At 42.0% G+C, this 21517-nt stretch overlaps 1 protein-coding gene across 1 annotated transcript in view; it reads left to right on the top strand.

Annotated features, from left to right (window-relative positions):
* Nucleotides 1-21517, top strand: part of LOC126188080 (NHL repeat-containing protein 2) — a 156838-nt gene that overhangs the window by 36885 nt on the left and 98436 nt on the right. Inside the window, exons 3-4 of the mRNA XM_049929532.1 lie at nucleotides 771-930; nucleotides 4263-4552. Coding sequence (XP_049785489.1) covers nucleotides 771-930; nucleotides 4263-4552 — 450 coding nt within the window. The remainder of the gene's footprint in view (nucleotides 1-770; nucleotides 931-4262; nucleotides 4553-21517) is intronic.

The following is a 21517-nucleotide window of genomic DNA, read 5'->3' as shown; positions in this document are numbered from 1 at the left end:
TTGTCACCCTGCATGTAGGTATAAGGAACACATGTACCTCAGCAGCTAGAGACACTGGTCATGTGTGTGTGAGTTGCATTTGCGTGAAAGAGTGTGTGTGTGTGTGTGTGTGTGTGTGTGTGTGTGTGTGTGTGTGTGTTTTGTCTAATTCAGAAGAAGATGTCCGCAGCTCGTGGTCTAGTGGTTAGCATTGCCGCCTCTGGATCACAGGGTTCCAGCTTCGATTCCCAGCTGGGTCAGGGATTTTTCTCCATACAGGGACTGGGTCTTTGTGTTGTCCTCCTCATTTCATCATCATTCGGGAAAAGTCACATGACTGGACTGTGAAAAGATTGGGAGTTTGTACGGATGCTGATAACCATACAGTTGAGCACCCTGCAAACCGAATTTCATCAGCACCATTGGAGGAAGACCTATTTGCCGAAAGCTTGCTTGTTAAGTCTTTTTCTTGTGCCTGTCTGCGACTCAGCTACACCATTATATGGTGAGTAGCAGACTATTCTTTTCATAATATTGTCATTACCATTGTCTGGATTTTCGATTGTTTGAACACTTATCCAAAATTGATAAATTTAAATCATTTTATGTGTGTTAGTTTGTGATGGCAGTTGAGTGGTCACATCTTATACAGCCCTTCCTTATGCAAAAATGTTTTTAACCAATGTTCAAATCTATCATACTGTAACAAAATAAGAGAAAAATTCTGTTTCTCTTTGCATGCAAATATTTTGAACAGTATAAAGTATTATGATATTTTTGTTGTATTTCAGGTTGGTGTACACAGTGCAAAATTTAATAATGAAAAAGATTCGGCAAATATTCTCTCCGCCTTGCAACGTTATGAAGTGCATCATCCTGTCGTTAATGATTCTGAAGGTATAATGTGGAATGACATTGCCATTCCATGCTGGCCTACACTACTTGTGTTGGGTAAGACTTTGGGAAAATAAATTTAAAAGCTAATTCTTTGATGTTTTATAAGTGTGCATGATTACCACTAAAATCGTAACTACTCTGCAATCTAAATACTTAGTTTCTGACTGAAGTTGAAGTCATGCTTAGGAACTAAAGAGAAAAGCAAACTAGAAAATTATGGAGAAGGTTATGTTCATTGCATTTTACTTCTAGAAATACACTGTAGTTCAGGACATCGAATGCAGCAGGCACTGTGAATACCTGTGAATTAATAATTCACTGCATAAGATTAATATAATAATGGAAGGTCATGAAAGGTGTGCAGACTAGGGAGTAACTACAGACAACTGCACACATTATAAATGAACTATTTATCTTTTGGAAGTGTTGAGAAAAATTGAACTGACTCATGACAGTAATGGCCACTATTTCCAGTAGACTGCAGAACAATTCTACTACCTCCAATGATCACCTCACGTAACAACCCTAAGGACACAATGAGGGAGATTTTGGCTTGTTTTCTGCATCCCATTTGAAAGTGGAACAGGAATGGGAATAATTAGCATCGGTACAAAGTACACTTCATTATGCATTTTAAAGTGATGTACTGAATATGTATCTAAATGTAGGCCTAGATTTGGAATGCTGCCTGCCAGCAATGACACAGTAGTTTATCAACATCATTGTTTTTGTGGTTTCTAAACAAAATGACAAATATATTTTTAATTAAACATAATATTTTAAAGGTGATCAAACTTTTTTGTTATTATTAATATAAGGTACTACTTGTCATTAAAGAATCCAGCTAACATTTCTCCCTGTAATAAAAGTTGTGCTCTTTAATATTTCACTCCTTTCATATATTTTTTGGTGAATTAATGGTTTGTTTATGTGCACTCATCCTCACAACTGGCGAATCTCTCTCAGCTTGGAGTCTGAGTGACCTGCCTCTCTTGTCTAGCCTTCCCCAATGTACTCTCTTTGCTCCCTGAGGAGGTGGTAGCTCTGAAACCTAGATACAGTTTTTCCTGCTTTTACAAGATTATCTATCAGCTCCAAAAGATATGTATATGCCTTTCTTTCTCTACTTTCAAATACATTTCAGCAATAGTTGGAGTTCAGCCTCCAGAAGATAAATACTGGCAAGCCATTCTGTCTCCTTAAGCCATTCTGTCTCCTTATAATTTTATAACTTTAAGAAATACACTCCTGGAAATGGAAAAAAGAACACATTGACACCGGTGTGTCAGACCCACCATACTTGGCTCCGGACACTGCGAGAGGGCTGTACAAGCAATGATCACACGCACGGCACAGCGGACACACCAGGAACCGCGGTGTTGGCCGTCGAATGGCGCTAGCTGCGCAGCATTTGTGCACCGCCGCCGTCAGTGTCAGCCAGTTTGCCGTGGCATACGGAGCTCCATCGCAGTCTTTAACGCTGGTAGCATGCCGCGACAGCGTGGACGTGAACCGTATGTGCAGTTGACGGACTTTGAGCGAGGGCGTATAGTGGGCATGCGGGAGGCTGGGTGGACGTACCGCCGAATTGCTCAACACGTGGGGCGTGAGGTCTCCACAGTACATCGATGTTGTCGCCAGTGGTCGGCGGAAGGTGCACGTGCCCGTCGACCTGGGACCGGACCGCAGCGACGCACGGATGCACGCCAAGACTGTAGGATCCTACGCAGTGCCGTAGGGGACCGCACCGCCACTTCCCAGCAAATTAGGGACACTGTTGCTCCTGGGGTATCGGCGAGGACCATACGCAACCGTCTCCATGAAGCTGGGCTACGGTCCCGCACACCGTTAGGCTGTCTTCCGCTCACGCCCCAACATCGTGCAGCCCGCCTCCAGTGGTGTCACGACAGGCGTGAATGGAGGGACGAATGGAGACGTGTCGTCTTCAGCGATGAGAGTCGCTTCTGCCTTGGTGCCAATGATGGTCGTATGCGTGTTTGGCGCCGTGCAGGTGAGCGCCACAATCAGGACTGCATACGACCGAGGCACACAGGGCCAACACCCGGCATCATGGTGTGGGGAGCGATCTCCTACACTGGCTGTACACCACTGGTGATCGTCGAGGGGACACTGAATAGTGCACGGTACATCCAAACCGTCATCGAACCCATCGTTCTACCATTCCTAGACCGGCAAGGGAACTTGCTGTTCCAACAGGACAATGCACGTCCGCATGTATCCCGTGCCACCCAACGTGCTCTAGAAGGTGTAAGTCAACTACCCTGGCCAGCAAGATCTCCGGATCTGTCTCCCATTGAGCATGTTTGGGACTGGATGAAGCGTCGTCTCACGCGGTCTGCACGTCCAGCACGAACGCTGGTCCAACTGAGGCGCCAGGTGGAAATGGCATGGCAAGCCGTTCCACAGGACTACATCCAGCATCTCTACGATCGTCTCCATGGGAGAATAGCAGCCTGCATTGCTGCGAAAGGTGGATATACACTGTACTAGTGCCGACATTGTGCATGCTCTGTTGCCTGTGTCTATGTGCCTGTGGTTCTGTCAGTGTGATCGTGTGATGTATCTGACCCCAGGAATGTGTCAATAAAGTTTCCCCTTCCTGGGACAATGAATTCACGGTGTTCTTATTTCAATTTCCGGGAGTGTATATTTTTTATGTTTTTATAAATAAAACTATAGATGTCATGAACCTGAAGGTTGGTTTGAACATCACAGTGCTTTACCAGCCCTGGTTGTATTGGAGGGATTAAAACAAGTGACAGGTGACAGATACAATTCTAGGATTGACTGGGGATTATATCCTAGACCTTCACAATCATAGTGTGGGACGTACCCCTGGATCCCTCAACAGAAAACTATTTTAGGTATCCCCTTAATCATCCCAGTTACTTTCCTTGTAATTGCATTCCCCGAGAAAAATATCCAGTTTGGTGTTATTATTTTAGTCATAGTTTTATAGCTTTTATTTCATCGTCACAAGTAGAATTGGTTGTATAATGCTGAGGAATATTTTTCAAGTGTAGTCTATAGTCTGGCAGATATAGTTACATGGTGCAGTAAGGGTAGCCAACTTTTTGGACACATGCTTCCAAACCTTTTCTGTAGTGAATATGGCTTGGTGACTGTTACTTATTCAGTGAACTAAATGGAAATTGACAGTAATCTATGAACAATCAATGCATTACACTGTCATCCAGCCTCTCGTTGAGTGACATATATTGAGAATAACAGTTTTCGTCATATATTTCGTGTAATGTCATCTTTCAAAATCTTAAATGGTTTGTGATTAAGCATTTATTAAGTCTGTTATCTGTTGTAATTGTGCCACATTGTTTGTAAGCAGCATTTGCAACTTTCATTTACAGGTCCATCAGGTGAGCCCATTTTGGTGCAGGTTGGAGAGAGTGGTGTCGCAGTAGCACTGAAATTTGTAAAAATTGCTTTGAAATACTTCAGAGAGAAAGGATATCTATCAGAACACACCCTGCCTGTGACACCAGCAGCACATTTACGCCCAAAGTGTAACAACTCACTATTGTTCCCAGGAAAGATCACTGTCTGTCACTGCTGCAAGGAAAAACCATGTGGCACCATTGCAATTTCAGACACTGGCAACCATCGTGTTGTTATCATGTCAGACTGTGGTAAAGTTGAGGTGAGAGACAGTTCTGTCGGTTAAGATACTTTTTTTATTTAAATACTTTCCCCATACTTTTATCGCCAATATGATATATATCATTACATCTAGCTTTAGAACCCCTACAAAAACTGAAGACAAGCGAGCACTCATGTACAGGTATCATGGAAAGAACATCAGCACACTTGCAGCTTTTGAACTTTTGTTCTCCTTGGTATATACATTTTTGTGTATATCAGTGTGTGTGCGCACAGAAACACACACACAAATGAGATGTTTTACCTTCATGGCTTTAAGGAAATTGAAAGAAAAAGAGAGTGAGTGTTTGTATTCTGGAAAAAGAATTAAACTTTGAAAATTACAGTTGATTATCTACTCTTTCTGTTAGCCTTTGTGCCTCCCAAAAATCATTTGTAGGTGGATGGTTAGCTGATGTCGTTTTTTTGTATGATGTTTCCTTCCAAGAATTTTCATTGTATGAAAACAATATAAAAAGTGGCCCTTATTAAATTAAGCAATGTGTGTTTTTGCATAGTATATGCTATATTGATGTTTATTAACAATGTCATTTAAATGTAAAAAAAATGTTAGAGCTATTGATGTGAAGTAGTACTTCCCTCCCTCCTGCTCCCAGTGAAAACTGTATCAAAATCCTTACAGTAGTTCCTGAGATTAGCCTTCCTGTATAGACAGAGAAACATAATGGGAGAATTTAATTTGCAATACATATAGAAGATGAAGATGTGTAAATATTCTTTTAATAATAATTTCAGGTGGTTCAATTATCTGATACAATTTTTCAGTTGAGCGCCACCTTGGTAGCTTATGTGTCCTTAATCTACCCCAGCTATCCAATGATGGAAAGGAGACATGCAGTTTAACATGAAATCCAATGTGTCATATCTGACAAAACACTATATCATTGAGAGATGACTGCTAGGTAAGCAGACTAAAAAAATCTGTGGTCCAACTGGGGTTCAGTTCCATGATCTTCTGGCTTCCAGGCACATGTCTTACCAGTAGACCACAGCTGTCTACTTTACCGCTTTTCCCACCTGATACTGCCTACTCTGTAGCTGACCAGCTTGTACCTCTCATTGTTGATATAAGATGTCACTCCAAACGTCAATTAAATATGAAACTGATAACAATACATACATTACACACTTGTAATTACTTAGCAGGAATATATTAAATATGCAAACCTTCCTTATGAGTCAGCTTATATATTAGTGAAAACCATGTCAAAATCCCTATATCAGGTCCTGAGATTAATCTGAACATAAAGACAGAAATCCAACAGTGAATTTAATTTATAATATTTAGAAATAAATATACACTGATGGGAAAAAATCACAACCAAGAACGAGTTGTGGGACATAAACGAAAGATGATAGGTGTGGTTCTGCATCTGAAAGATGATATCTATTCAAATTTTGTGCCAGGTGCATAAGAGTGGCACTAGTAGCACCACTAGGAGGTTGCAAATCAGGTTTGCTCTAAGTACATGCCATAACAGTCACGAACATTAGTTACCTTTGACATTGGATGTAGTGAGTTGGTGTTAGACAAGAATGCCTTAAGGTGACAAAGATGCTATTATCAGCACCTCACACAGTTTGAACGAGATCATGTAATAGGGCTATGAGAAGCTGGATGTTCCTTCTGTGATACTGGAGAAAGGATTGGCAAGAATGTAACCACTGTACATGATTGTTGGCAGTGGTGGTCACAAGAATTTATGGTCACCAGAAGACTGGGCTCCAGATGGCCAAGCGGCACTACCTAGAGGGAAGTCCACCGTGTTCTGCATCGCATCGTACTGCATCTGCGTCAGCATTTGAGTAGCAGCTGGCACCGCAGTGGCACAGTGAACTGTTACAAATTGGTTACTTCAAGGACAGCTCAGACCAGAGGCCCTGTAGCATGCATTCCATTGACCCCAAACCACCTCCATCTGTGACTTCAGTGGTACCATATGAGAGCTCATTGAATGGCAGTGTGGAGGTCTGTTGTGTTTTGTGATGAAAAGAGGTTCTCTCTCAGTGCAGTTCGGGGAATGATTTTGTATAACAACAAGAGCACTCTCATGCTCATCCCACGCGCTGACTGCAAATCTGTATGTCAGTCTAGTGATTCGATATATTTTGCTGCCTTTCATGAACAGCATTCCAGGGGGTGTTTTCCAATAGGATAACACTCAGCCACATACTGATGTTGTAACCCAAGATGCCCTACAGAGTGTTGATATGTTGCCGTGGCTTGCTCAATCACCAGATCTGTCTCCAATCAAGCACATATGGGACATCGTCGGACGACAACCCCAGTGTCATCCCAAACAGCTTAACAATCCCTGTATTGAACGACCAAGTGCAACAGGCCTGATACTCCTTTCCACAAACTGACATCTGACAGTTGTACAACACAGTGAATGGACTTTTGCATGGTTGCTTTCAACCAGTTGTTAATGTACCATAATTTCACATTTGCAAAGGCTTATCTTGCACTTACATAACCTGTTAATCATTTAAATATGTTACCTAGACAAATATATTCCCGAAAAATCATTACTCTACATTAATTATTTTTTGAGATTGCAATTTTTCCTGACAATGTAGAAGAAGATATAGGTGGCATATATGACTTATTTTAATCATTATTGCATGGACATTGCTTGGTATTAACTAATAGCATGTGCTTTCTAAACTTCCTCTAATCAATTTATTGCTTATTTATAATCTGTTACTTGATCTGGTGTCTAATCACTGTAGCAGGTTGTGTTATTTCTATCACTACATTGTAATTTTTAAATGATTAGTTCAAACAAGGAAAACATCCAGCTGTTGTTGTTGTTGTGGTCTTCAGTCCTGAGACTGGTTTGATGCAGCTCTCCATGCTACTCTATTCTGTGCAAGCTTCTTCATTTCCCAGTACCTACCACAACCTACATCCTTCTGAATCTGCTTAGTGTATTCATCTCTTGGTCTCCCTCTATGATTTTTACCCTCCTCGCTGCCCTCCAGGGACTCCTTGATGCCTCAGAACATGTCCTACCAACCGATCCCTTCTTCTAGTCAATTTGTGCCACAAACTTCTCTTCTCCCCAATCTTATTCAATACTTCCTCATTAGTTATGTGATCTACACATCTAATCATTAGCGTTATTCTGTAGCACCACATTTCAAAAGCTTCTATTCTCTTCTTGTCCAAACTATTTATCGTCCATGTTTCACTTCCATACGTGGCTACACTCCATACAAATACTTTCAAAAATGACTTCCTGACACTTAAATCTATACTCGATGTTAACAAATTTCTCTTCTTCAGAAACACTTTCCTTGCCATTGCCAGTCTACATTTTATATCCTCTCTACTTCGACTGTCATCAGTTATTTTACTCCCCAAATAGCAAAACTCCTTTACTACTTTAAGTGTCTCATTTCCTAATCTAATTCCCTCAGCATCACCTGACTTAATTCGACTACATTCCATTATCCTCGTTTTGCTTTCAAGATACTATCCATTCCGTTCAACTGCTCTTTCAAGTCCTTTGCTGTCTCTGGCGGAATTACAATGTCATCGGCAAACCTCAAAGTTTTTATTTCTTCTCCATGGATTTTAATACCTACTCTGAATTTTTCTTTTGTTTCCTTCACTGCTTGCTCAATATACAGATCGAATGACATCCAGCTATGTTATGTTTATTCACAGTACGACACATATCATCCATATCAACCTTTGGGACTGGAATATGGGTTGGAATGGAAGAAAGGACAAGGTGTCTGAAAGTAAAGAAAAATATGAATTTTGTTAAAATAAACAATCTCTGAACTATAAAATGACAGCTGTACATATGTATATTGTTCTCTACAGTAAAAACATTGCAGTAGACTGCACAGAAGCTGTTATTATTATATATCAAAAAAGAGCAATATTTTACAGTATGTATATACTGTACTGTGCATACAGTACATATCTATGGATCTATGGTGCTTTAAAAATCAGAGGAAATTCTAGACTTAGCTGCAGTGTTCTTCCATTTCTTGATCCACAAAATGTCCGTAGATTTGTGGTTAAGTTCTGCTCAATGTACTGAAGGGTAATATCAAAAGCGTTCTGGCATCAGTGTGTGAATCTGGTTAAGCGGTTCTTCATTATCACCATCCATGTCCTCATTCACAGTTTCTTCACCAGTTTTTTTCCAAAACAATGACAATAATGTGGTTGTCATTGAGCTCTTCACTGGTTTCACAATCTTTGTCATATTGGACAGTCCACTCCTCAATTTCACTGGCACAGATGTTCGGTAGATATTTGACATCTTCCTGCACGTCATTGTTTTGTTCATTTTTGATCTGGTCACTTTTGGTCATAACTTTCAGCTTATGCAAAGATTTTCACAGCGTGTCTGGTTTTAGTTCCTCCCATGATTCTGCAACCATATAGACAACATCTTTGACATTGAGGGATTTCCTAGCTTCAGGTATGTAACAACCTTCATGAGAATTTTCTAAAATTGAGATTATATTCTCTCTGCGATACCGCCTCTTTAACCATTCTACCACTCCTTGATCCATTGGTTAGATAAGTGATGTGACATTTGGTGCAAGGAAGATAGCTTTGATGTCACCTACACTAAATCTCCTCAGATAGATATGATGGTGCGTTATCGAGCAGCAGTAGAACATGAACAGGGAGCTTCTTTTGTTTCAAGTCTGTTTCAACAGATAGAATGAACTCACCAAAACCCAAGATTTGAAAAGATTACAGTCAGTTCCAGCAGATTTTTAATTGCGGTAATAAACCGGCATGGAAGATAAGTTAGTAATATTTTCAAATGTCCTTGGCTTCTTACATTAGCCAATAATGAAGAGGGAAAGCTTATGTGTACCATCAGCATTGCTGCAAGGACCATTGCGTAGCCTATCTTTGTTAAGTTTCATTTAATGCAGTGAGTGTTTTGATTGGCAGCGTTTTATAGTTTAGGTATGTCTTATCTGTATTATAGACTTGGCAAGGTAACAGTTCATTTTCTTTGACAATTTCTTGAGGCTTCGCAGAGAACTCCTTAGCCGCCTTAGCATCAGCAGAAATTGAAACAAATCTAACAGCATAACAGATTTTCCAGTGACGACTCCAGCCTGCACTAGCTGCGAACTCACTTTTTGTGCAGAGCTATTTTTTCTGTTATAATGGGACCAGATATTGGGGTTCCTTTCCTTCTTTCATGGTTGAGCCACATCCACAATGCGTTGTCAGGCAGTTCAAGTTTAGGCTTTTTGAATGTTTTGTGATTCGTAAGAGCATTTTTACCATCTGTCATCACTATATGTGATTCAGTGTCTTTCTGATTTCTTATCCAATCTTTTATTGTTGTAATGCCTACACTGAATTTCTAAGCAATTTTTTGGAATGATTCCCAGTCTTCATAGCACTGCTAGTTTGCCATTTAATGAAAGAGTAACATGTTTACATTTCACTCCTGACATATAGAAAAAACATACATACAACTGTGTAGTGCCCACAATGTAAAACAAATGCATACAATACTGTGGCGGGCACAGAAGAACATTGTCGTAAAACTGCCGAAAGTGAGCACTAAAAACTTCACTGTGCAGTACTGTACAATAAAATGCAAACAACACAGAAACAATACAAGAGATGATGGAGCACTAAAACAGACAAGCAATAACAACACTTACCTGTAAACCACAATGGTGTGACAAGTAGTGAGTCACAGCCACAACTCAGACCGAGTTAAACTCGTGCACAGTCAGATCAACAGGGGCAATGGACCAGCCAAGGGCAGACAAGAGGGGTTCTCTGTAATAGTATGCTACAGTTGTGGCATCCATCTCATCAGGCATTAGGGACAGTATTAATTGAATGATCCTTTAGCAGATGTCCTCGATCATTGAGGATTAGCGCATGAGATGACACAGAAAGGACACATTTCACTTGACATTGTGTGGTACTACTCACTCAAAAGCTTTATCATTACTGTCTTTTGGGAACTAAGTGCTTCGTTTACTTTGTTGTTCAACAGGAGGGCAGAAATGAATCCACTTTATGGCCAGTATATATATTTACCCAAATTTGTTACCATTCATTGCCCACCTTTCATTGTAATGCATCTCTAATATCCAATAAATTTCCAGTTTCCACCTGCATTTCCTCTGTACTTCCTCTTTGAAGTCAGTGCAGAGTTCTTATCCTTCATATAAGCATATCTATAGGGTATATTTCCAAAACTATGAGGAAGAAATCTATTTGCATTTTTCAGTGGCACCTATTTGCTGTAGGGATGTTCCCCTGTGTTCTTCCCAAAAGCTTTACCAGCCTTAACTACCTTAGTGTATGAGTCCAGACATTGGCTCCAAATGAAACTATAACTATAAGGATTGCCTCACAATACCATCTCACTGTGTCCCATCATAACATATACTGGTCTGTGGTTGTATTGATAGTTAATCTTTTGCATAATTTTAAGGCTTGTTCAGAGACTGCTTTTATGTGGCCTTTAAATGTCGATCCCCTGTCAAGATAGAGGGCAAGATACTAACAAACATGTTGCCTCTTGATTGACATGTGTTTGTCCTTATGGTATAGTCACAATGCCCTTGACAATTGAAAACACCAGTGATAAACAATGGTACAGGAAAAGTTGGTTGTTTTAAGAAATGTCACAGTAAAGTTTCAGTAAAAACTCACAAATAAGATATCTCAAAAACATTGATTGTGATTTATTTATTTGAATAAGTCACCATTTTCAAATGTTTCTGAATTGATGACTGATTTTATCAACAATAGGAATAGAATAGATTGCTGCTCACCACATAGAGAAGACGTTGAGTTGCTGACAGACACAATGAAAACGATGCTAAACATTTAGCTTTCAGACAAGAAAAGTCCCCCATTAGAAGTAGAGAACACACACACACACATTCACATAAGCGTGACTTCCACACCTGCTTCTGACATGAGCAGCAGTCTGAAGTGGGTGGTGAGGGTAAGGAGGAGGCATGGCATGGGGTAGGGAGAGATACCTGGTAGGGGTTGGGGAAGATTTTGTGCTGCTGTTGAAGCAAGCAGGAAAATGGTGAACACAGAATGATGCTACTAGATGCAGAGATGGATGCTATGCTAGGGGAGGGGAGAGGAGAGGTATGCAGAGTCTGCCAGAAAAATGTATACACTCTTTATCAGGCTCTATTGAGATATCAATATTGTCATTCAATTTGAGTTATGAGTGTCTTGTAGTATGGTCTTTGGCTCAACAGATGTTTTCATTCCTTAAAGTTTGTATACATTTTTCTGATGGACTCTATAGAGAAGGGGAAAAGACTAGTAGATGCACTGGTGCATAAAAGGCATGTATAGTTCTGGAGTGAGACAGGGAACTGGGTAGAGGTCAGGGATTAGCAAAGGTTGAGGACAGGGTGGTTACAAGAAAGAAGGATCTGTTTTAGGGAGAGTTGACACGTAAGCAATTCAGAGAAGCTGGTGTTGTTTTAGAGATCCAGATATATAATGATCCAGATGGTGCAGACTGTGAAGCAGGTGCTGATGTGAGTAGTGAGGATAAGGAGGAGGCATGGCATGGGGGCAGTGTATTCAGGAACTGGATGGTCCTACTGGGCCGTGGTTTGGAGTTGGCCATTCATGTGGACAGACAGCTGGTTAGTTGTCATGGTCATGCAGAAAGCAGCACAGTGGTTGCAGCTTAGTTTGTACATCACATGGCTGTTTTCATGGGTGGCCCTGCTTTTTATGGGATAGGGGATGCATGTGACAGGACTGGAGTAGTAGTGGGAGGATGTGTGGCACAGGTCTTGCATCTAGATCTGTCGCAGGGCTGTGAACCATGAGGCAAGAGGCTGGGAGCAGAGGTGAAATATGGATGAAAGACAAGCCACAATCTGTGAACAGTTTTGTCCACAGACAACACACGGTTATATGGATTATTGGTGTGGCATGTCATGTCCCACATTCTTCCCACCGATATAGTTATTCCTAGACCTCCAAATTCATCTCGTGTGCTCCCTTACCCTAGCACATTTTCATGTGTTATTTTCTGTACCCTCCTGTGCTACACTTACTCCATTGAAACCCTTACCCAACCTCCCTCTCCCCCCCCCCTCCCCGCGCTCTCTCTCTCTCTCTCTCTCTCTCTCTCTCTCTCTCTCTCTCTCTCTCTCTCTCTCTCTCTCTCTCACACACACACACACACACACACACACACACACACACACACACACTGATTGTCTTTTATTTTTATTTATTTTTCTTTTTTATTTCATTGGGTTTTCATATTTATTTTAGTTTGTTTTCATCTTTCATTATCAGCCCTACTTCCTCAGCTCTCATGTTTTCCTCATATCTCACTTTTTTTTTTTTTTGTGGTTCCGCCCCCCCCCCCCCCCCCCCCACATATTTTGTACAAGTCTTTTTTTTTTTTTATCCCCCACTATGGGTCCTTGTTTCTTCAATGTGCTCCACTACAGAAAAGTTTCCGTATCCCTACCCAGAACTCAGTCCCACATAACTGTTCCTGTGTTGTCGCCCAGCTCATGGAATCCCCCAAATGGCTTAACAGTCAGATTACCAATCTCCAGCTGCAACCCCCTCCTTCCACAGTGACCCCTATCTGGTCAAATTCTGTTGGTCCATAGCACTCAGCAACCTTGTCCTACAAAACCATGTAAATCAGGCCAAAAGATCCTTGCAATACCTCCTACCTGTCCTTAAAATTCTCCTGCTCTGCAATCCCAGACTCCTACACCCAACCTCCCATAGTGAAGCTCTTTCACTCCAGGAGCTAGAGCAGCATGTGCAATGCCACCTCAAAAAACTCTCCAACCTGTTTACCTCCTACTCCCACCTTGAGCTACCACTATCTGTGCAGGTGCCTCCATCAAACCTCCCCTGGATTCTGTCATAGCTGACAAACCCTATTTTGGAGACATACTACATGTACTACACCCTATGAAATGCTCTTCCACCACAATGCAGTATCTGAAATCCAAACAGAACTAAACTCTGTCATAAACCTGTCCTCCAAAAGTCCCAATCTAACAGAAGCATCAGTCGCTTCCAAAAGCCTTACTTTTTGTCCCACTCCCAAATTCAGTTATGCTGGACGTGTTAAAGATTTTCTCTCCTTCCCCACGTTCCTACAGTGGAAACAGTTTTTCACTACCAATCCTACCAATCAGAATCAACCCAAAACCAAACTGAACCATACCTAAATCAGTTCTCTTCTCCATCCAACTGTGATCCACCTTCGCTGCCCGTACATCACCCCTTGTTAACTTTCCAGAATTTCCTAACCTTGAACCTTGCCTCACCAGCACTCCCCAAATCCCTAAACATGGAAACCAACCTTACATTCACAGGAAGAACCACTCTTCACCACCTAAAAACTGATCTCGGCCTTGTAATCCTACCTGCTGATAAATACACCACCACTGTGTTTATGAACTGTAGGGATTACCTTGCATAGTGTGTCTGCACCATGCATGTGTGTGTGTGTGTGTGTGTGTGTGTGTGTGTGTGTGCATGCTGCTGTGGCCAGTTAGTCTGCTCTTATGGATTAACTATTACCCTATTACCTACAACCTGCCCTCCTATATAAAAGGTCTCATAGACTCTCCATAATTCTTTTTTGTTTACCACTTGGCATCCTACTCACCACAGTCAATTCCACCTCTCTCTACACTGACATCAGTGCTCATGTACTTGCCACTGTTGAACACTAACTTTCCCAGTGCCTGACTGATTCCAAACGTACAAACTCCTTCCTAGTAAATGTGACCAAATATGTCCTCACTCACAACTACTTCTCCTTTGAAGGCATCATCTAGAAAAAAATTTGTGGTACAGCTTGGGTGTCAGCATGGCAACATCCTATGGGAAATGGGGAGGAATCCTATACCCCTCAGTTGTTTCAGATTCATTGATGGCATCTTTGTGATCTGGACCGAGGCTGAGGACACCCTACCCACAATCCTCCAGAACCTCAACACCTTCCCCCTCATTTGCTTTAGCTGGTCCTCCTCAATCCAACAACCCACCTTCCTTGATGTTGACCTCCACCCCAAACATGCTACCCACTCCATACCAAGAAGTCCATTCCACAAAGTAGATCTCCCATGCCTTATCTCTCCGCAACTCCCACATGCCCCCTCTCTGACCACAAAGGAGCACTCCTCCTGTTATGACTCACTACCACAAAGGTCTCGAGCACTTGAATGGTATTCTCTGCCAGAGTTAAGACTACTCTGTCATACCTTGAAATGAAGAATATCCTACCCACTCTTTTCCCCATCCCTCCCACAGTGGTTTTCAATGCCCACCAAAACCACACAATATCCTTGTCCCTCCCCACTCTGCCTCTGCTCCCATCCCCTTGCCTTGCCTCATGGCTCATATCCATATGGTAAACCTAAATGCACCATTTGTCCCATACATTCTTCCACTACCACCTATTGCAGTCCTGTCACAGGCATCTCCTATCCCATCAAAGACAGGGCTACCTGTGAAAGCAGTCATGTGATCTACAAACTAAGTTGCAACCATTGTACTACTTTCTATGTGGGCATGACAACTAACAAGTTGTCTGTCTGCGTGATTGGCCACCCGTAAGCTGAGGCCAAGAGAACTTGGGCCACCTAGTTGCTGAACTAGCTGTCCAACATGAAGTGCTTCACTTTAATATCTGCTTCACAGCCTGCACCAACTGGATCCTTCCTACCGACACTGGTTTTTCTGAAACTGTGCAGGTGGCATTTCTCCCTATGACACATCCTTCATTCTCACAACCCCCCTCCCCCCCCCCCCCCCCCCACCGACCTCAACCTTAACCTTCCCTAGTCCCTGTCCACAATCCCCTTCCCCTTCCCAGCTCACACTTCAGCACTAAACACCCACCCCCACTCCTACACTGCTATCTCTCCCCCTCCCCGCCCCGAGCCACCTCCTTACACTCACAACCCATTCTGGATTCCTGCTCATGTCAGATCCAGGAGTAACTTCAAAAAATGGTTCAAATGGCTCTCAGCACTATGGGACTTAACATCTATGGTCATCAGTCCCCTAGAACTTAGAACTACTTAAACCTAACTAACCTAAGGACAGCACACAACACCCAGCCATCACGAGACAGAGAAAATCCATGACCCCGCCGGGAATCGAACCCGGGAACCCGGGCGTGGGAAGCGAGAACGCTACCGCACGCAGGAGTAACTCCTGGAAAGAAAAACTTACAAGTTTTCACCTCCTAAACACATGTGCTATATCACCATAAACCTGTCCATCACTGCCTTGAATCATGGGAAAGCATTATTCATTCAACCAAAGATCTATCTCAGTCAGCTCAGCAGACCAGACATTAAGGTCAGCATGCTACAATAATCTGCTAAACTACTTGTTGGTGCCTTCTGAAGAATTTCCACCCGGACAATAAGAGACAAGGTCAACACGGATCTCACTGAATGGATTTCACACAGGAATGGTTAGATCTAGGGCTTTCCATGAGAATCAGCAGTGTTTGAATGTGGAAAAGAACAAACAATGAATCTTCGCATAGTGATTGTAACTTACATAAAATGGGAAAAGAACTTCAGGTATATATAAAAGAAAAAACATCTCCTTGATAGTCATCAAAGATAATAAAATACTTCTTGGTGACATAGAGAAGAAAGAGATACGAGGAGGCTATTTGAGGAACCTCTTTTCAAATGAACGACCAGGTGTTGAGATTTCTAGGAATGATAATCTAACCCAACCTTCAATTACGAAAGAAGAAACTGAGAAAGTCAAACTAAACTCAAAAACCAATAAAGTAGCAGGACCTGATGAAATTACAGTGTAACTCATTATACTTCTCATTGGAGAAGATATCAGAGTCTTACACAGTCTTTGTAGCAGAATATGTGATACAAATCATTACTCTGCCCAACTACTATTATCAACTTACCAAAAAGGAAGAGTGTGAGAAAATTTGAGAATCATAGACTCATTAGACTTATGAGCCATTTGTTGAAAAGATGTCTGAAAGCCATCCCTGAAAGGTTATAGGAAAAATGTGATGAGGAATTAATTGGTGAGACATAGTTTGGATTTAGGAAATGTGTATAATTACAAGAGAAGCAATAGTTGCACTACAATTTCTAGAGCAAAACTGCTGTGGTCAGGATAAAAATGGAGGCTTTCATTTTATTTATTTTGAAAAAGCCTTCGGTAAAGTACAACATCGTGTTTTTACAGAAAATCGCAAGAGAGTAGATATAGATCAGAAAGACATCCATTGTGTAGAGAATTTATATTGGAATCATAGAGCACAGGTTAAGTTTGATAATGAGGTCACCAACTTGGTTAATACCTGTAGAGGAGTCTGGCAAGGATGCAGTCTGATACCATCACTATTCAATTTGTATTCTGAGAATATTTTTGAAGAAGCTATTGGTGGTGTAGATAAAGACTTAAAGGTTAATGGAGTCTTCATCAACAACATTCACTATGCTGATGATAAAGTATTGATTGCTGCTAATTTAGGTGATCTTCAACAACATGTCAACATAGTTGGAGTTTACAGCAGTAAGATAGGTCTGAATATGAATGTCAAAAAGATACATTTTATGACTCAAACGACAGCCTGACCTTTTTGCAAATGTATTGGGTGGTTATAATTAAACTTTCACTACTCAAGAGGGCTGCCATGAAAAGCAAGTGGTCATAATGCAATGAAACTTTGTGGAAACATTTGTAAGAACATACAGAAGAGAAATAGTGATTAAACCATTGAAAGAAACATTTTGATATCCATAAGAGAGGATAAAATTGTTTAATTACAGATCATGTTTACATTCAAACTTTCAGAGGCTGAAACATCTCAGATGGAATATTGGTTACCTTTCTTGGTATGCTCATTTTCAACACACAACATGTGTTAGTGTCTCGTTGATAAAACCTGTCCTTCAGTTAACCCCACCCCTAGAAATCACAATGGTTCAAATCTGGTGATCTCTGTGGCCACACAGTTTTTAATCATCAGCCAATGATTCGGTTTTCTCGAAACATGCTATAGATTAACTGAGTGACCTCACGAGCATTGTGAGCTGGAGCTCCATCACTCATCAAAACATCTGAGTCAGAAGCAACTATCTCCTCTGAAGCAGGGATCACATGTTGATGAAGCAGATCACAGTAGTGTGTGCTGTTCATGCTGCATGTCCTCGGTCCTTGGATCTGAATTCCTCAAAGAAAAATGGACCAATCGTGAACTGTGCTGTGAATTCAACCACACAGTGACATGGTCACTATGCAGGAGAACTTCATGAATGTTAATTGGTAGTGCTGATTCCCAAATGCAACAGTTGTGATTGTTGATTGCCCCAATGAGCATAAAGTGTGCTTCATCATTCCACAAAATGTTCCTAGGCCATGTGTCATCAACTTCAACTCTTGCAAGAACCATAAGAGCAAAGTCTATTCAAATGTCTGTGTCACGTGGCAGAGGGTGATGAGTAGGGGCAAAGTTTGTAAGGATATGATTTCACTATTGTTCACTCACTTTTCAACTGGTGGATCATGGAATGTTCAGCTGTACACTGCTTTAAGATCACACATTGCGTCCGGCAATCGCAACCACGGCAACAGTAACTCCTACAATCATTTGTGGTGCAGTTGGCCATCAGTCTCCTCCAGGAGCCATTTCCAAATCACCTGTTAATTCAAATGACCAAATCATGTTCTTCAGTCTCTCCATATTCCTTTACTATGTTGATACTCCTAAAGATCAGCAGCACTAATGCCAGTGTTTTGATAAAACAACTTTATGAGAAAAGCCCTGCTCACTGTGTCCAGACCCATGTTGATTGTCTGCAACTGCAATACATACTGATGCTTGTATTTCAGCCCTATGTCACTGTACCAGTATTGTCGTCTAATGATAAGTCATGACACTAACACTACTAACAATGCAAATCCTGCAGCGCACAGTCTGAACATCATTTCTATAAAGTTGGGTACCCTTACTGTAAATTGTTTTACATCTACAATGGCTTGAGGAATGACATTTTAATTATAACCACCCTTTAAATCTTTGATTCAGTGGCTCCTTAGTACAAAGAGTAGACAAGTTTAAGTGTGTTTCAATGTGCATCTGTGAAAATTGGAGAACAGACATAGAGGTAAAATGTCACGTAGAGAACGCTCATACTGCCTTCATAAAGTTTAAGAAAATTCTCACAATTACAGACATAGGCCTAAAACTTTGAGGTTGATTTGTAAGAAGCTGTATCTGATCTGTATTTTTACATGCTTCTGAAGGATGGACACTAAATATAACAACAGTAAGGAAGATAGAAGCCTTTGAAATGTGGATTTACCACAGAATGCCTAAGATGTCATGGACAGCAAGCGTAAATAACAACAAAGTATTGCAGGGAATACACAAACAGCAATATTCAAAAGAAGAAAAACATCATACTTGGCACATACACTCCTGGAAATTGAAATAAGAACACCGTGAATTCATTGTCCCAGGAAGGGGAAACTTTATTGACACATTCCTGGGGTCAGATACATCACATGATCACACTGACAGAACCACAGGCACATAGACACAGGCAACAGAGCATGCACAATGTCGGCACTAGTACAGTGTATATCCACCTTTCGCAGCAATGCAGGCTGCTATTCTCCCATGGAGACGATCGTAGAGATGCTGGATGTAGTCCTGTGGAACGGCTTGCCATGCCATTTCCACCTGGCGCCTCAGTTGGACCAGCGTTCGTGCTGGACGTGCAGACCGCGTGAGACGACGCTTCATCCAGTCCCAAACATGCTCAATGGGGGACAGATCCGGAGATCTTGCTGGCCAGGGTAGTTGACTTACACCTTCTAGAGCACGTTGGGTGGCACGGGATACATGCGCACGTGCATTGTCCTGTTGGAACAGCAAGTTCCCTTGCCGGTCTAGGAATGGTAGAACGATGGGTTCGATGACGGTTTGGATGTACCGTGCACTATTCAGTGTCCCCTCGACGATCACCAGTGGTGTACGGCCAGTGTAGGAGATCGCTCCCCACACCATGATGCCGGGTGTTGGCCCTGTGTGCCTCAGTCGTATGCAGTCCTGATTGTGGCGCTCACCTGCACGGCGCCAAACACGCATACGACCATCATTGGCACCAAGGCAGAAGCGACTCTCATCGCTGAAGACGACACGTCTCCATTCGTCCCTCCATTCACGCCTGTCGCGACACCACTGGAGGCGGGCTGCACAATGTTGGGGCGTGAGCGGAAGACGGCCTAATGGTGTGCGGGACCGTAGCCCAGCTTCATGGAGACGGTTGCGAATGGTCCTCGCCGATACCCCAGGAGCAACAGTGTCCCTAATTTGCTGGGAAGTGGCGGTGCGGTCCCCTACGGCACTGCGTAGGATCCTACGGTCTTGGCGTGCATCCGTGCGTCGCTGCGGTCCGGTCCCAGGTCGACGGGCACGTGCACCTTCCGCCGACCACTGGCAACAACATCGATGTACTGTGGAGACCTCACGCCCCACGTGTTGAGCAATTCGGCGGTACGTCCACCCGGCCTCCCGCATGCCCACTATACGCCCTCGCTCATAGTCCGTCAACTGCACATACGGTTCACGACCACGCTGTCGCAGCATGCTACCAGTGTTAAAGACTGCGATGGAGCTCCGTATGCCACGGCAAACTGGCTGACACTGACGGCGGCGGTGCACAACTGCTGCGCAGCTAGCGCCATTCGACGGCCAACACCGCGGTTCCTGGTGTGTCCGCTGTGCCGTGCGTGTGATCATTGCTTGTACAGCCCTCTCGCAGTGTCTGGATCAAGTATGGTGGGTCTGACACACCGGTGTCAATGTGTTCTTTTTTCCATTTCCAGGAGTGTATATTACAAAACTCCAAATAAATGTTCCTACAGTGGATAATAGAAGGAGAGATTGAGAGAAGAAGATGAATATCCTGGTTAGAGAATATAAAGCAGTGTTCAATTTTACAAAATGCAAATCAACTATTACATACTGTGTTTCTCACAATAAAGATGCATTGTGTGGTTGCCAATATCCATTAATGGATAAGAAGAAGTCCAATAATATGCTCATTTGAAGACCTGCTGCTAGCAATGCCAAATATTGTTGACATAGCTAACTTCATGTTGAAAATAATATAGTTATATAAATCTATACAATATTTCATTATGTCTTTCCATTATTGCTTGCAAACGATGTAATATGTTTCACTTCTACGTGTGCTATATGTACTTACAGTTCCATATTATGTAATGAATATGTATAGCTTTCATGGTACTTCTGAACTTTTCATCCTGTGATCTCTGTTATTGTGGTTATAAATACTCTTCCCATTATTAGTCACTATATACTTGTACATTAGAAACTTTGAAAACTCTGTCTCTGTATTGTAAATATTTCTTTATATCTGCAGTCTCTGTCTTGCAAATATTTCTGTATACCTGCAGTCACAACTGAAACAAGTAATATCTAAGTTGAAACATTTGCAGCTGTAGCATATTTAATTTGACCCAATACCTTCATGAATTTGGAACAATATTCTGTGTACGAAATGATTTTCTATTCACAAAAACATCTGTTGAAGGAGTTGATGAAACATTATGCTATCTGTGAAATACAAAGGGTTCAACTTGCCACTAATTAGCTGTAATTCACTAACTAATGACAAAGGCAATGGAGTGAAGAATAAATTCCCTGAAAACTTGTCGACAATTCTGCAGATTGAAACTCTATGCACAAGTCTGGCCTGCTTCTCTTTCAGTTGTTAGAATGACTCAAGAATGACCTCGAAGCCCATACAACAGCCATCATTTGTTCCAACGTGTGCCACAGTCTGCAGTTGGTTGCACCTTGTTCCCTCATTGGCTGCTGGAATAGCTTCTTCAACGTGTTAACTGAGGCCCCCAGGCATATGCACT

Source organism: Schistocerca cancellata, chromosome 5, assembly GCF_023864275.1.
Source record: "Schistocerca cancellata isolate TAMUIC-IGC-003103 chromosome 5, iqSchCanc2.1, whole genome shotgun sequence".
NCBI lineage: Eukaryota > Metazoa > Arthropoda > Insecta > Orthoptera > Acrididae > Schistocerca > Schistocerca cancellata.
The sequence above is the reverse complement of the archived record's forward strand: the minus strand, read 5'-3'. Positions and strand labels throughout refer to the sequence as shown.